The 15,184-nt window shown below is 31.6% G+C and overlaps 2 protein-coding genes across 2 annotated transcripts; one reads left to right on the top strand and one right to left on the bottom strand.

Annotated features, from left to right (window-relative positions):
- The first annotated feature begins 3,386 nt into the window (after positions 1–3,386).
- LOC114415026 (serine/threonine protein phosphatase 2A 57 kDa regulatory subunit B' kappa isoform-like) lies at positions 3,387–6,825 on the top strand. Its single transcript, XM_028379525.1, has 2 exons — positions 3,387–5,166; positions 6,038–6,825. Exons 1-2 carry the CDS (start codon positions 4,012–4,014, stop codon positions 6,374–6,376), a joined length of 1,494 nt encoding a protein of 497 aa, XP_028235326.1. The 5' UTR covers positions 3,387–4,011; the 3' UTR covers positions 6,377–6,825.
- Positions 6,826–7,757: 932 nt separating this feature from the next.
- Positions 7,758–13,556, bottom strand: LOC114415025 (cyclin-A2-2-like). The gene is made up of 12 exons (XM_028379524.1): positions 13,449–13,556; positions 12,400–12,744; positions 11,927–12,152; positions 11,415–11,548; positions 10,922–11,014; positions 10,542–10,675; positions 10,025–10,100; positions 9,860–9,936; positions 9,542–9,575; positions 9,275–9,424; positions 9,044–9,178; positions 7,758–8,199 (listed from the first exon to the last, which is right to left on the bottom strand). The coding sequence occupies exons 2-12, from the start codon at positions 12,685–12,687 to the stop codon at positions 8,137–8,139; spliced, it is 1,410 nt and encodes a 469-aa protein (XP_028235325.1). The 5' UTR covers positions 12,688–12,744; positions 13,449–13,556; the 3' UTR covers positions 7,758–8,136.
- Between the last annotated feature and the right edge of the window lie 1,628 nt (positions 13,557–15,184).

Genomic DNA, 15,184 nt, shown 5'->3' with positions numbered 1-15,184 from the left:
CAATGAGACTTAACAAAATAATTAATTTTAAAGTGTATTTTTTGTCATATATAATATATTTTTAAAAAATTGAATCTTTGTCTCGCGTCATAATAATTAAAATTAATCAAAAAGTGAGACTAATTATCTTACTTGCCTGAAAAACTACTATAGATATAGGATAAAGATAACCAAGTATAGAAAATAATAATTATGTCAGTGGGGAAAACTAACATGTCCGGCTGTCCGACATAACTAGATTTGGATAACGCGGGAATTTACTTAGTAACGCATAATTCTTAAGATTTTGGAGATTTCGTGTGAAAAACGAATAATTTGTAAATACATATCAGAGTTAGAAGCTAGCCAAAAACAGAAACGGTTGAGCAGAGTTAAAAATAGTCATAATTGATTGGAGTGAAATAATTGTTAACAAGGATAATCAATGCGTATTAATAGATTTAGACACTCAGATTTACTTTTCTTTCACTCAAATAAGTTGTCATCATTACTTTAACTCATGACATACATTTAAAATTACTTTCGTTCTAATTACTAATTTATGGAGAGATTGATATCGTAAGTACTTTATTTTACTTAATCTGAATTAATTGAAATTTAAAGTGAATTCTAAATATTACTACTACGATTTTCTGTCCCAAAAGAATATATTACTAAGATTTAAGGAAACAAATTATTTGATTTACATTTAAGCCAACACCATGTTCTTGTAAAAAAAAAAAAATCCAACACCATGTTAAAAGCATTAATATTAAAAATCATTTAATTTTGGAAATAATATTTTTAAAAACTAATAAAAATATTTAAAAAGCAAATTAAAATATATATTTTTAAAAAATAAAAATATTTTAAAATTCCAATAAAATTTACATTTAAAATTAATTACATATAACATGTAATTGTCAAATTTTCTCAAAATTATTTAACTCCAAAAAAATATTTTTTTATCTAAAAAAACAAGCAAACAATTAATACTGTTTCAAATTATTTTCATTGCCGCAATTGTATTTTAAAAACAAAACATCCTATTAGTTTGTTATAAAAGTTACTAGCTCTTCTATTATACTCCACATCGACATTTTTTATTACCGGCCAAAGATTAAAAAAGCTCAAATACATGCATGGAGACTTAAAAATTACGTAGAGAAACATATTTAAAAAAAAACCCACTAACATCAGCTGATACAAAAAAAAAACTAGCAATTAATTAAAGATTTTTTAAAACAAAATTACAATAATAATCATCATTTGTTATTATAATCATAGTACCAAAAAAAATTCTTTGGAAAAATATATTACTGATAACTGTAAAATTTGAGTTAATTTGATAATCAATTTTGGTTTAAAATTATTGTAATTTCTTCATTTTACTTTTATTTTTAATGAAACAATAAAAAAATTAATATCATTGTAATTTTTTACTAACAGAATTAAAAGAAAAAATTTAAGTGCAGAGCTCTCTAATAGATACATCTTAAGCCTAAACATCTTTATTAAGGGAAACTTTCTTTTTATGCTCATTATCTCCTTTTCTTCCTATATCGATCCCTCTTTTTATTGTTTCTTTTATGTGTTTTATTGTTGTCGTGTGACTTGATCATCCATGCATTAGTTTTAGGATTATACATTGGCAAATAATAATTTCTAAAAAACTCAAAAGAACATCTAAATAATTCATTGCTAGGGTTTGTTCTCCCTCTGCATGTTATGTGATTTAATATTCTATCTTTGTAAAGTGAGTTGGGAGAGAATAAATAAATTAAGCTCTTCATCGTCAGGGCTCGTGATGTCTTAGTAGATATAGATAAAAATTAAGAAAACATTAAATAGAGAAAAAAATATTAATATTACATTAAAATAATTAGGCATGCTAGGCCTAAACATACTTTTAATTCAGAATTCATTTTTTTATCATTGTCTTTATCTTTTATTTTCCTTATATTCTACATTTTTTATCTTTTACTTTAATCGCTTATCTCTTTAATTTTTATCTTATCTCCTAATCGTCTATTTTAAATTTCTTATCATTCCTCTCCTTTACTTTCTTTAAATTTTACATTTAAATTTCTTATCTCTTGTTTGTAAATTAGATTTGCATTAATGTAAGTACAAGTAAATGATTTGACACTTTAAGACAATTTAATGCACTTGCCAACGAGTTAACATATGTCTCACTCTTTTATTGAATTTTATTGGTCTAAGGGTGGATAATTTATAGGAGTTAAAAATCACTACAAAATACAGGGGAAACAATCACACAAATTTGTAAGTTTTTCTTTTCTAATCTCTTTTTCTAACTTGCTTCATCTTCTTTGTCCACCACGCTAATATGAGAGAGTTGATTTCGAAGGTCAAGTTGTTGAGTTTGGGAGTAAAGTGTTAGGTTTTTTGAAAGTGAGGAGAATTCAAAGAAAAAGAAGATGACACGATAAAAAAAGTGATGTTAGTCATTCCAATTGAACAAAACATTTTAAAAAAATAAAAAATTATTTTTTTAAATTCAAAGAAGATGAAGGAAGTTAAGAAAGAAGGTGATTAAGAAATAGAGATTTATAAATTTGTAGATTTTTTTTCTGTCCTCAACTTACGTTTGGACAAAAAAGTAACATTTCTTATATTTTTTAGAATGAAAAAAGACTCAAAATTTCCAAGAAAAGATTTCAAATATTTCGATATTCATAGGAATGAAAAATATATTTTAGCCTATAATTTAAGTTTTAAAAAATATCAAATAGGCTCGGATTTGTCCAAGTTTAACTTTGGACCAAAAAATAATAAATTTCAATTTTTCAAGGATGAAAAAATTTAAAATTTTGTGAGAATAAATTTTAAACTTTTCAATATTTATAAAAACAAAAAATATATTTTATCTTATAATTTAAGTTTTAAAGAATATCACGTAAATTAGAATTGATCCAAACCTAACTACAGACAAAAAAAAATAACATATCTTAATTTTATAAAAATAAGAACATATAAAAATTTTTAAAAAACAAAATTTAAACTTTTTGATATTTATAAAAAAGAAAAAATATTTTAGCTATTTTCACATCTGTACATACACGAGCAAGAAACCATCTCTTGTCCCTAATTTTAGAGGCTTACTTTCCTGACTTTTCCCTTTTCCTTACATAAGCACAGTAACACGTGTTCATGTCCAAAATCTACCCATGCTTCTCTTATCTTTTTCCCCTCCTCTTCTTTATTATCAATATAAAAATCCACGAATGCATCTCAAACCAAAAGAAAATTACCCAAAATCATTATGTGAGTGAGGCAATTATGCCAATTTAAATACCATGCAAATATATAATGCAGATTTATAAAGGGCCTTTTTTGATATTTTGATTAATGCCCCAAAAGAAGTTAAAACCAGCCATTGGCCTCATTGTACTTTTTTCTTCTTTTTTTATTTTGTTTATTTCAGAGTTCCATGACGGTGGATCACATTATTCATCAACAACAAGAAGAAACAGCCCGAGGGTTTCATTGCCCAAAAAAATCATAGCACAAAACTTCGTGATCTGCATCACATTCCCTCTTTCGATTTGTGCTCTAGATTGAAACTCCCCCTCTTTTCCACGTTCAATCTTAACAAGTTTCGTTTCCCTTTTTCCCACATTCCCGAGAAAAAAAAAAAATCAGAAATTGCCGAGTCTCTATTTCTAATGTTGAATTGTTAATTATTCCTTTTGTAACATTTTTTTTGCATTTTTTCCCCTTCCTGGCCTTCACAATCTTTTAAGATTCAATTTCTCACAAATGCATGCAGAAAAATCGCAAATTTCCCTCGACCCATTTAAATTCTCCGCCTCAATTTCATGCATCTCCTCTCACATTGCTTGCAATTTCCCCCCATTTTCCATGACCAAGATCTAGGGTTTCTCCCTCTGTTCCTCCCTCATTCTTCCCTTTAAGAAAACCCATTAATTTTGTGCCACATTGTTTTTCCTTCCTTAATGGGTTTCCTATAAAGCTTCGAAATTTACCGTTTCAACCTTCTGGGTCGCCATGCTCAAGCAATTCCTCAGCAAACTCCCTCGCAAGGCACCGAAACCCGACTCGGACGAGTCATGCCGAGCCGACTCGTCGAGCTCGGACGATTCCCCACACGCCGCCGGCAGAAACACCCGCCCTCCCGGCGGCGGAGGAGCTTCCGGCGCCGCGAAGAAAGCATCCTCGTCGGCGGTTTTTCCGGCGAGCACGGTGTCGTTGATTGAACCTTTGGTGCCGTTTAAGGATGTTCCGAGTTCCGAAAAGATGAACCTTTTCGTGAGCAAGCTTAGCCTGTGTTGTGTCACGTTCGATTTCACGGACCCTGGTAAGAACACGGTGGAGAAAGAGGTGAAGAGAAGAACCCTTGTTGAACTCGTTGATTTCGTTTCCTCTTGTGGGTCCTCGAGGTTCGGTGAACCTGCTATTCTTGCTGTTTGCAGAATGTGTGCTATTAATCTCTTCCGTGTTTTCCCGCCAAATTATAGGTCCAATCGTGGTGGTGAGAATGATGATGATGAGCCAGCATTTGATCCCGCTTGGCCTCATTTGCAGCTTGTGTATGAATTGCTGCTTAAGTTTATAACCTCAAATTGTCTCGATGCTAAGGTGGCTAAGAAGTACATTGACCATTCGTTTATTTTAAGTTTGTTGGAGTTGTTTGATTCGGAGGATCCTAGGGAGAGGGACTGCTTGAAGACGATTCTGCATAGGGTTTATGGCAAGTTCATGGTGCATAGGCCCTACATAAGGAAATCTATTAACAACTTGTTTTATAAGTTTGTGTTTGAGACTGAGAGGCACAATGGGATTGCGGAGTTGTTGGAGATCTTTGGGAGCATAATTAGTGGGTTTGCTTTGCCTCTGAAGGAGGAGCACAAGATCTTCTTGTGGAGGGTTTTGATCCCCTTGCACAAGCCCAAGTCTATCGGGGTGTACTTCCAGCAGTTGTCTTATTGCGTTACGCAGTTTATCGAGAAAGAGCCCAAGTTGGCAAGCATTGTGATAAGGGGGATGTTGAAGTATTGGCCTGTAACCAACAGTCAGAAAGAGGTGATGTTCCTGGGTGAACTGGAGGAAATTTTGGAAACAATTAACATGGTAGAGTTCCAGAGGGTCATGGTCCCGTTGTTTTGGCGGATTGGATGCTGCATTAACAGTTTGCACTTCCAGGTACAATTTTTATTCACTTTAAGTGAATCCTCATTATCTGTATGCCTTTATATAGAAATAAAATCCATGATTTTTAACTATAGTTTGTGTAGTGTGGGGCTCTATATTCTGGCAGTATACTATTAAGCACATCAGCAAAGACTCCCCTATTGGCTCTCTAAGGTGTAGAGTAGAGCCCATGCTATAATATGGGGTTGTGTTTCACACCCAGCCAATATGGGACTCATGTATCTGTGACATTGTTGTTGGGTTGGAATGGGCAAATCCATGAACACCAGGGGGATTGAAGTGTGTATCCCCTATTTGCTTGGTCTAGACACCGAGCTCCTGTTTAAATTGAAGGAAACATTGCTTCACAGACTGGCTTTTATCGAAGCCTGGTTTATCCGTCCATAATGGGAATGCAGGAGCATGAGTCTTGTATTGGTTGGCTGGGAGTCACTAAACTAAACTCCCATATAAGTAGAGGCTTTCCTCTACATGACAGAGTAGAGACTAATAATGCTTAGCTTTAAAGTTCAATTTCAGAACGTAGTGCAACTTTTTTGGGAGTTTTTTCTGCAAAGGTGATTCATTTGATTACATTAATTTTGGGCGAGACATCACTCATAGGATGTGAAACAGAAAGTAGTTCGTATTCTTTTTGGTTTCATCAGAGCTCTCCATGTTTTCTTGGAGTAAATTTCCAAGTTCCTCAAACCTCCTTTTGGGAATGGCAGCTGTCTCGCTTTTTTAAATTAATGATTTAATTGCTGCTATTTTGTCTCCATCTTCATTCATTTGCGTATCTTTTGAGAATCACTTCTTTCTTTTAACATGATTGTTAATTGATAAAATTATAACCTTTTGCATTCAACATGGATTCTTTCAGGTAGCTGAAAGAACCCTTTTCTTATGGAACAACGACCATATTGTCAACTTGATCGCTCACAACCGACAAGTGATCCTGCCAATCATATTTCCAGCCTTAGAGAAGAATTCTCAGGGCCACTGGAGCCAGGCAGTGCTCAACCTAACTCATAACGTGAGAAAAATGTTTGTGGAGATGGATGAGAAGCTGTTCCTGGCTTCTCATTCTCAGTTCAAGGAAGAAGAAGCAATGCTAAACACAGCAGCGGAGAAGCGGAAGGAAGCATGGAAACAACTAGAGCATGCAGCCAGTCTCCAGCCTGTGACTGGAAATACCCCAGTTTTAGTGTCTCCAATTTGATAACCTGTAACCAATGATTGTATGCATGTATGTATGTATGTTGGACACTCAATCCTTGTCTCTTTTCCTCCTGATATGGTGGAAAACCACTAGAAAAAAGTGGTAAATGGCTGTTGTTGGGAGTAAGGTTTATCTTTTTTGGTTCCTACATGTTTTTGATGCTTCTGGCAGCCTGATGTTGCACCCTGTAACATGCTTTTGATTGCCACTGCATGGTAACTTAATTGCCTCCTTCTGATAAGTGATGAGAAGGACCATGCAGCGGATCAAACCATTTTCTGTATAAGCCTATTTCCAAAATGTGCTCCGTGCTCCTCAGTGCTTCCGTTCTCTTCCCCTTATTATAATAAGTGAGCTTGGACAATAACCACGAAGGATTTGCCATACAGACATTGCAAATTAAGGCACTATTAATCAATTAATGAATTGTTTACATGATTAAGGTTGTATTTCAAGTTCTTAAGACTTGTCCAACTTCACGACCATCTAATAATTTTGTGCATTTGGAAGAAGATACTAAAATGGAAATGGAGTCTACACGTGGGAATGATTTATATTAAAAGATGATAGGGTTTTTTCCCCTTAAGGTTCTTATGAAAAATTGTAAAATAGAATATTTTAATAAAATGCATTAATTCAATCATACACTTGGCCTCATTTTTACATTTTTAGATGATTAAAGAGTTTGTTTGCTTCTTATAAGCAAACTTATTAATTTAAATTTATTAAGTATTGCAAAAGCACCAAAATTACTTGGTCAGTTAAAACGCTAAACATTGCCAATAAAGTTTGACTGAAATTACAACCGACTTTTATTGTGATTAATCAGTCGATCTTCAACAATTGCCTAATTACAAAAAAAGTCGATTGGGTTTTTAGTCGGACTTTTTTGCAAGTGTTTTTGTAAAAGATTAACCACAATTGTTCGATCAATTTTCATAAAGAGAAAAATTTTCTTTTTAGAAGAGCTTCTTTTTCTTTCGCGTCAAAAGGAAACTCTGGACTTAAAATATAGTTACTTGGGCCCAGAATATTCTTTTTAGGCCCACTATAGTTACAACACAGTAGTTAATAGTTTTTTCAACAAAATTTTCCCTATAGCAGTCGACAACTAGTTATGCATTGCGGTTCACACTTTATCCAATTGGTTCAAAGTTGAATGCTTCAAGATTAAAACTAAACGACAGGAACTATCCTGTTACTATATATAAAAAGTGAATGATTTAAGTGTCCCATCCCAATATGTAGAAACTCAAATAACTACCACAAACCTGAACACTTATGACAATTTTCCCATTCAAAAGTTAAATCCTTGGGAAGCTTAGCTTTGCAATTGTCTCTTGCAGTTATGACACATTGCTGCAAATGTAAAACGGTAATCTAGAAATAGAAAATAAATTGTATGTAATGTAATTTTTATTACATTACAAATGTTTCAGTACAAAATGTTGAGAGCAAGCAACTATACGACTTTGTTGCTTAATGAGCCTAATTGGTGTTAGTACATCAACTCACTCTTTGAACTGTATCATCCCGCAACAGTTTTCCCTTTACAAAACAAAGAGATCTGGAAGAACCAGAAATTTGACATCATCTTACATGTTACAATTACGGAACAGACACTACTTACTAAGTGGGGGATTGATGATGAAAAGAATGGTGAAATATGTAACAACTGATGATGATGGTTTCAACCATCACTGCCAGAAATTCTCTCAACTCATCCTTTAAGTCTTTAATATGGGAGCAGCCAAAAACATTTACACTTTGTCCTGGAAGAGTGACTGCACCGGTTTTGGAGACAAGTTTGCCACACAATTGAACTGTCACAAGAAGCAAAAGTCACACTGTCATTTCATTATCTCAACACCTTTTTTCCACAAGGATATAAGGACGTGCACATTATTTTGCCGGTTCATATACTTTACTCAAATGGGGAATATAGGTTAAATCAAGCAGAATAAGAATCCCTTAAACACCCCATTTTCCCAATAATTATTGTATAAATTGATATAGATTATATTAAAACTTTGGACTTCTTAATCACCGTTTTTCAGTTTAGTCCTTACGTAAAAAAATGATTACGAATTGATCCTGCCATTTACTTATAACAGTATTAAATTTGATCGGTACATGATACCGTTTTTTATCTCTACATTTAATAAAAGATAGGGACTAATATGTAAATAATTTTTCATGTGGATACCAAAATATAGAATTTTTATTCATGTAGGGGCTAAAGAAATATTGGATATATGTATTAAATATATAATTTAACCATTAACATATATCCCAAACTGAACACGTTTCACATTGACAAAAGGAGGGTGGGGTGGAAAGAAGTTCTTGTGAACCGTACAATTATATTATGTATGTCTTGTGATATGTAGCAATTTCGGTGTGGAGTTAAAAACTTTAGTCAACTAGAAAAGGATTGGAAGAACTTTAGTCAACTGGACCGAAAGGGGTTGTTGGATGAACTTTTTTTTTTATAAATATTTATAGAAATTGAATTTCTCTTGTAAGTGTAACTTTTATAGAAATTCTCTCATTTAATTTCTCCAAAAACTTGTGCACAATTTTGTTTTAGCTTATGAGAAAAGTTCAATTTATTTTACTTTCTTGTAAATGTTCTTGGAGAAGTTCATTCAAACAAATAATTCTAACCTTCTGTTGCTTATACTTCTCAGGGACAGCATTCAGGGAGCTTCCTTTGGTATTAAGTTGCAGATCTTGCAGTGCAAGAACAACAGTCTTGAGCTCTGAAGCTTTGTATTTTGTATAGTGCTCCAGAGTTGGATTCTGCAAATAAATAAATGCATGTGACTCTTGAAATTAATTTACATCCACACAAAGGTGAAAGTCAACTTGCAATATTAGTCAGTCAATAGTTCATACCCATGGATGTTCTGACTCATTCAGGGTCCATTTGGCAAGGAACACAGCGGATGCAGCTACAAGGGAAGGTAGAAACTGGAAAAAGTTGCATTCAACAAGAGCAAGCTCTGCTAAATAATTTGCCAGGAATTCCAGTTCAACGCAAGGAGCCTGTATAACATGAAATTAGCAAGCTAATTTGCATTTTACAATACTGCATAATATTAATGTCATGTCACCTTCTCAAAGTTAAATAAAATGTGGATAGATAGTGGATAACTGTAGTACCTTGTAAGAAGATTGTGCTGCTTGGATGAATCTCCTGAAAACCAAGAAAAGATATTCATGAACTCATAATTCAATAACTAAGCGACGTTTTCCAACAAAACGTGGATATATATAAGAGGGATATTAAGTGACAACTCTTATTATTAATAAAAAATAATTATAATAAATATAGACCATTAAATCATATTTCGAATTATGAAGATTAAAAGATAAACACACATGACTTTAATTAATCACTCTGAATTTTGACTATCCATATATTGTTGTATGGTCTTTTTGAAATAAGAATAGTTCTCACTTTACATGTATGTTACATACCTTAGAAAAGTTTTGATTGTGGGAACAGATAACTGAAAATGCACAAGATCCAGTACTTCTCTCTCCATTTTCAATACCTGCTAAATGATGCTAATTAGGTGCAACCATCATGAATACTACTTAAAAAAAGGTGGAAGATTCCAGCTATACTACTATATACAGTACCTCTTCTTTTGAGTATGTATTATCTGTGATGAAGCAAAATTCCTCCACTCGAGGTGCACAAATCTCTTCGTATTTTCTTAAAGCCAAGAAAGAAAAGAAACACATTTAAAACCAAATGGTATTGATGGAAAAATAGATATGATATCTTACTTTACTACTTATGAGCATCACCAAATGCATTCAATCAAAATCAAGAGTTTCATGAATAAAATTAGGAGTTCATTGATATTATAAATGTCCAAACAAAGTTTCATGACCAGCTTATTTGCAAAACCACAGAGCAAATTATATCAAGAGAAATCTGTAAAATTATCTACACATACAAGTCCAAGACTAACAAGTAAAATAACTATATAAGGGACTACAAACAAATAATAATAATCACCATCACCACCATACTAGACAGAGGATGACTAACTGAGAGTCATTGTCAAATTTTTATCATTTTTAAAAGTTTTAATGTCCTCAGTTCAGAGTTCAAAGAGAAGCATCAATAAGTGTAAAGTTTGGTACTTACGATGCAATCAGCATGCAAGTAACACCAAGCAACTGGAGCCTTTGCTTCTGAATGAGCCTTGTTGAGAGATACCGATCAATGAGGTTCACGGTCAGGTAAAGTGTGTCTGGAACCAACTTGTATTCCTCAGAAACCTGAAAGGGGATACAAGAAACCTTCAGCAAACCCACAATCAAAGCTTGATGGCCATCTCAGACAGCAATCACAGATTGTGTATTTCAAATGTGACTATATCAAGAGCATGATGATGAATAGTAGCTATCCATCTAATTGTCAATATCCTATAATTCAACCACATTTTAATTGAAAGGCAGTAGACAAAACTCATCATATGTACTCAAGTATCAAAATTTACATAATGCTGCAGCCATGAGACTAACCTCGACAAGCCAATCAACCAGAATTCCTCGCATAGTTGGATTAATATCTTTCTGCAGCTTATCCATGTAGTTGGCCACTGGTTTCCTTTGAAGCTGGAGTGATTTCACCAAAACAAATTGTCAACATTTTTTTTTAGTGAAAGTATCCTCTTTTTTCAGCATTATATGAGTATTACAATGTAAAGTTCTTTTTAAGCAGCAATATTAATATTATTATAATAATAATACTATTATGTTACTAAACAAAATTTGCTCTCTGCTATCCAAGAACACTTGCTATTTTGCCAACAGTGGATGTTATATTCTGAAATAACTTTAAAATGCAGTCAGACTGTGACAATAGCAGAGAAAGCAGCAATTAAGGTTTATATAATTATATCACACAACATTGTTTTACAAAAGCTATTGAAATGTCACCACATTAACTAATAGTACAGTAGCAACAAATCGGGGGGGGGGGGGGGGGGAATAATTACATCACTAAATCACAAACCTCTGTGACTTGAATATTGCTGTATATGTCAGGGGCATAAGAACTCCAAACTTGAGAATCCTTTAACTCAGAATCAATGTCCACAATAGTCAGGGAGTCTGAGGCTCCTAGCTTCTCCCAAATCATATGTATGTCTGCAAAACCGAATCAAGAGAACAAAACAATAACCACAGGATTCTAACTTCAAAGATAACTACAGGATCCCTGAACTTGAAAATTCCTTGTATAACAATACTAGTACTTTGCATTCTCCAACTTTTAATCATAAGAAATTCAGTTCAATTAATTAATAAAAACACAGGAAACTAATATATTTTTGAGAAAGTAGAATCTGTCAACTAAAAAAGTTCAATAAACCTCAATGTTAGAGCCTATGTTCCGAGGAGCATTTAGTGCTTTGTAAGTTCAATCAGAGAGTTACATGAATTTTATTTGTATTAGTAATTTAGTATGCCATATTATATACCTAAAATCTATTGCATACTAATAATAACATGAGATTATTGAAAAACCTTTGTTTGGAGAGCTCTGGAGCTCATCAGATTTCAGAGAGTTTTGCATTGAAAGTGCAGTGTCTGCTGTAACACCTTCTCTTATGGTGTCCTTTGATTCTACCATCCTTATTGTGGATAATTCTTCAGCCAACTTTGCTCTAACATTCTCTTGTGTTGATGAAACCTCAGTGGAAACACCTAAGGCTGCTAGCTTGGTGGTTTTCTTTGTATAAACTCCTTTGGCCTACATAATGGATATTCAACCAGCATCACCAACTGATACCAATGAATTTGCAACTTAGTAGAATTATAAAAATTATTTTGGGATGAGCAAATACAGTATACTGGATCAAATGTTTTTGTATTTTGAAACAAAAACAATTCAAAGAAACAAATGATTACTTCTCTTATCACTACAATTATTTAAACATTGATGATTTGAAGAAAAAAAAAATCTGCCTTTGACGACAAAGTGAGTGCTTCATGCTTACCTGAAACTTTGATGACTTAGTACACTTATCATGTGGTTTTGCACACATGTTTGATACATCTGAAAGCACTGCCCTTCCCTTCTGTTGGACAACAGCAGGAACAACCACAGAAGTTTTGTTTTCAGAAGATGCTGCTCTTTTCGGATGTGCTCGAAGCACATTTTTCTGCTCATTTTTTAAGGAGGGTCTTGAGTATGGAGTAATCCCTCTCAAGGCTCTAGCTCTTGCTCTGGTGATTCGGAGTGGACGCTCTTCATCTTTGGCACAAACTCTATTTACTTTATCCATTGTGTGTGCCTCGAAGAAGAGCAACCCAATTCTTTCAAATGAAAATCTTGCTCATACCTGTTCTTTAAACACCAAATTAACACCCATTCATTAGATAATTGGATTATAACAATCAAAAAACAGTGCCTAAGAATGGCCTAATGCTACATCATGATTTTCAATCAAGGGCTTTTTTTCTCTTAACATTCTTGATTTTGTTTGGAAAACAATAAAAAAAGTTTGTGAATTTGTTTCACCATGATTATGATTACATTACCCGCTTGGTCAAAAGTCAAAACCAAGAAAAAATTGTAAGGTATGGCCCAAGTCTTTTTCTTATTATTTTTTCCCTTTTCTTCCGTCACGATTTTCTTGATTCGTCTAATAAACAAAAATGCTGTAACTAACAAAAAGGCTTAATTGCTGAGAAAAGGTGTATGAACACATTCACTCAACCCTAACACATATACAATAACAACCACCACTGAAAAACAATTCCCAAGACCAAAACACAATAAAAAAAATCCCACCATTTCCATAATCTTTAGAGAGATCATTAGAAGAAATTAGAAGGAAAAAAGCCCAAGTGCACAAAACTTCAGCCTCCTTATCCAATAAAAAAGAAATGAAATTTACGTAAATTTGAAGAAGTAATGCTGCCTCAGACAAGATCCATATATTAAGACAAAGCATCCTTTAACAGAACAAAAATACCTCAAAAATGCTCTAATCTGAAACAGTAAAAAAAAAAAAAAAGATTGTGTTTGCCCGTAGAAGATTACCTTTGAAGAGAAGAGAAAAGCAAAGTGGGTTGAGAGTGATAACCGATAATATAGGCAGAAGAGAGAGGAGCGTGAGTGAGTGGGCGGGATGTGGACACAGTTCAAAACTTAAAAGTTTGCAACCTTGTATCTTTTTTCTTTATGTCTAATAATTTATATAAATTGATATTATTAAAAAGAAAGTTTTGCATAACATTTATTGCAAGACTAAAACATTATTTATTATAATAATATTATTATTCATTGAAACATTTTTCTATTATTTTTTACAATTTACTTTTTAAAAATTTAATTAATATAATATAAAAATCATTATATATATAAAGCATACATAAGTTGTCCCAAGAATAATTTTAAGAAAGTTATTTTTGATTTTCATAATTTATTTTTTTGAAATTTAATATTTATAATGATTAATTCATATTAATTATTAAATTTAAAAAAAAATAAAAGGGTGCAGATGAATAAATAATTTTTTTAATTACTCATAGTATAACTTGATCACATATATATACATGTAAAGAAGAATCAAATTACACATATTCATCTTATAATTTTATATAAAATATATTTTTATCGATCTGTAAAATTATATATATATATATATATATATATATATATATAAGGTGTTAATTTTGATAAAATTAAACAAAAATAAATTAATAAGAATATGATCAAATTATTTATATTTTAGTATATTTTTTTAAAAAAATATTTTATTAATTTTAGTCTGTATAAATGAGATATCAAATAATTTTATATTAATATAAATTTTTGTATATATGATCTATGCGAAAGAATCTTTAGTCCAATTATAGATTTTAATAAATATTATTCAATTAAAAATTATTGAACGGTAATTGTTAGCCAAAGTTACGTCAATATAATTTAATTTGTCTTCTATGTAATATATTTATCAAACAAGCTAACACCTTTTTAAACAAAAAACATGCAAACATTTAAACCATAAATAATTGTATGATTTAATAAATTATAACTCCTCTTGAAAAAATAAGACATTATGAGAAATTAATTAATAATGTTAGACATAAATATTTTTATGTTAATTTAAATAGGTTGACATATTGGATTTGAAAAACTTTTTAAATGACTTAAAGTGTGATTGTTTTAACTAAACGTACTTTAATAAAAGTATCTAGTTCATTTACCTTTTTAGAAAATCCCAACTTGTATTTATTGTTGGTCAAGACACAAGTTATTAAGTTATCTCACATATTTCTACTCCAGATCATTTTTAATTAAATATTTTATTTTAATCGTATTGTTTTATTTATAATTATCAAATGAGATATTTTTTAAAAATATGTTTAAATTTAGTTTCACTCGAATCCACATAATTTCACTAAAGATGTAATAATTTATGTAACTTATATCAATATACTCCTAAAATACATGCACTCACACACTAGTAAGTGTAAAACTATATGCACACACCTGCACCTGCATACGCACACACACATGTGTATATATATATATATATATATATATATATATATATATATATATATATATATATAAATTCATTGTAACATCATGACATAAAATCTTAACTATTATATAATTTTAGTTACTTCAAGAGTTAATTTTATTAAACAATTTTAATTTAATAAGTTAATTTTTTAGTTTTTAACTACCAATTAACTTCTGAGTTTCTAACTAAATTGTAAAAATAATAAGAAAAATGTTACAATGAATAATATTGTTATTACAATAAA

The sequence above is a fragment of the Glycine soja genome, chromosome 6, assembly GCF_004193775.1.
Source record: "Glycine soja cultivar W05 chromosome 6, ASM419377v2, whole genome shotgun sequence".
Lineage (NCBI taxonomy): Eukaryota > Viridiplantae > Streptophyta > Magnoliopsida > Fabales > Fabaceae > Glycine > Glycine soja.
Note: the sequence above shows the minus strand (reverse complement) of the source record. Positions and strands in the feature narration are given on the sequence as shown.

Coding starts and splice junctions, on each gene's coding strand:
- LOC114415026 (XM_028379525.1), top strand. CDS start 4,012: ATGCTCAAGCAATTCCTCAGCAAACTCCCTCGCAAGGCACCGAAACCC. Junction 5,167..6,037: donor TTAACAGTTTGCACTTCCAG/GTACAATTTTTA, acceptor GGATTCTTTCAG/GTAGCTGAAAGAACCCTTTT.
- LOC114415025 (XM_028379524.1), bottom strand. CDS start 12,687: ATGGATAAAGTAAATAGAGTTTGTGCCAAAGATGAAGAGCGTCCACTC. Junction 10,676..10,921: donor TGGTTGATTGGCTTGTCGAG/GTTAGTCTCATG, acceptor ATCCCCTTTCAG/GTTTCTGAGGAATACAAGTT. Junction 9,179..9,274: donor ATGAGTCAGAACATCCATGG/GTATGAACTATT, acceptor ATTTATTTGCAG/AATCCAACTCTGGAGCACTA.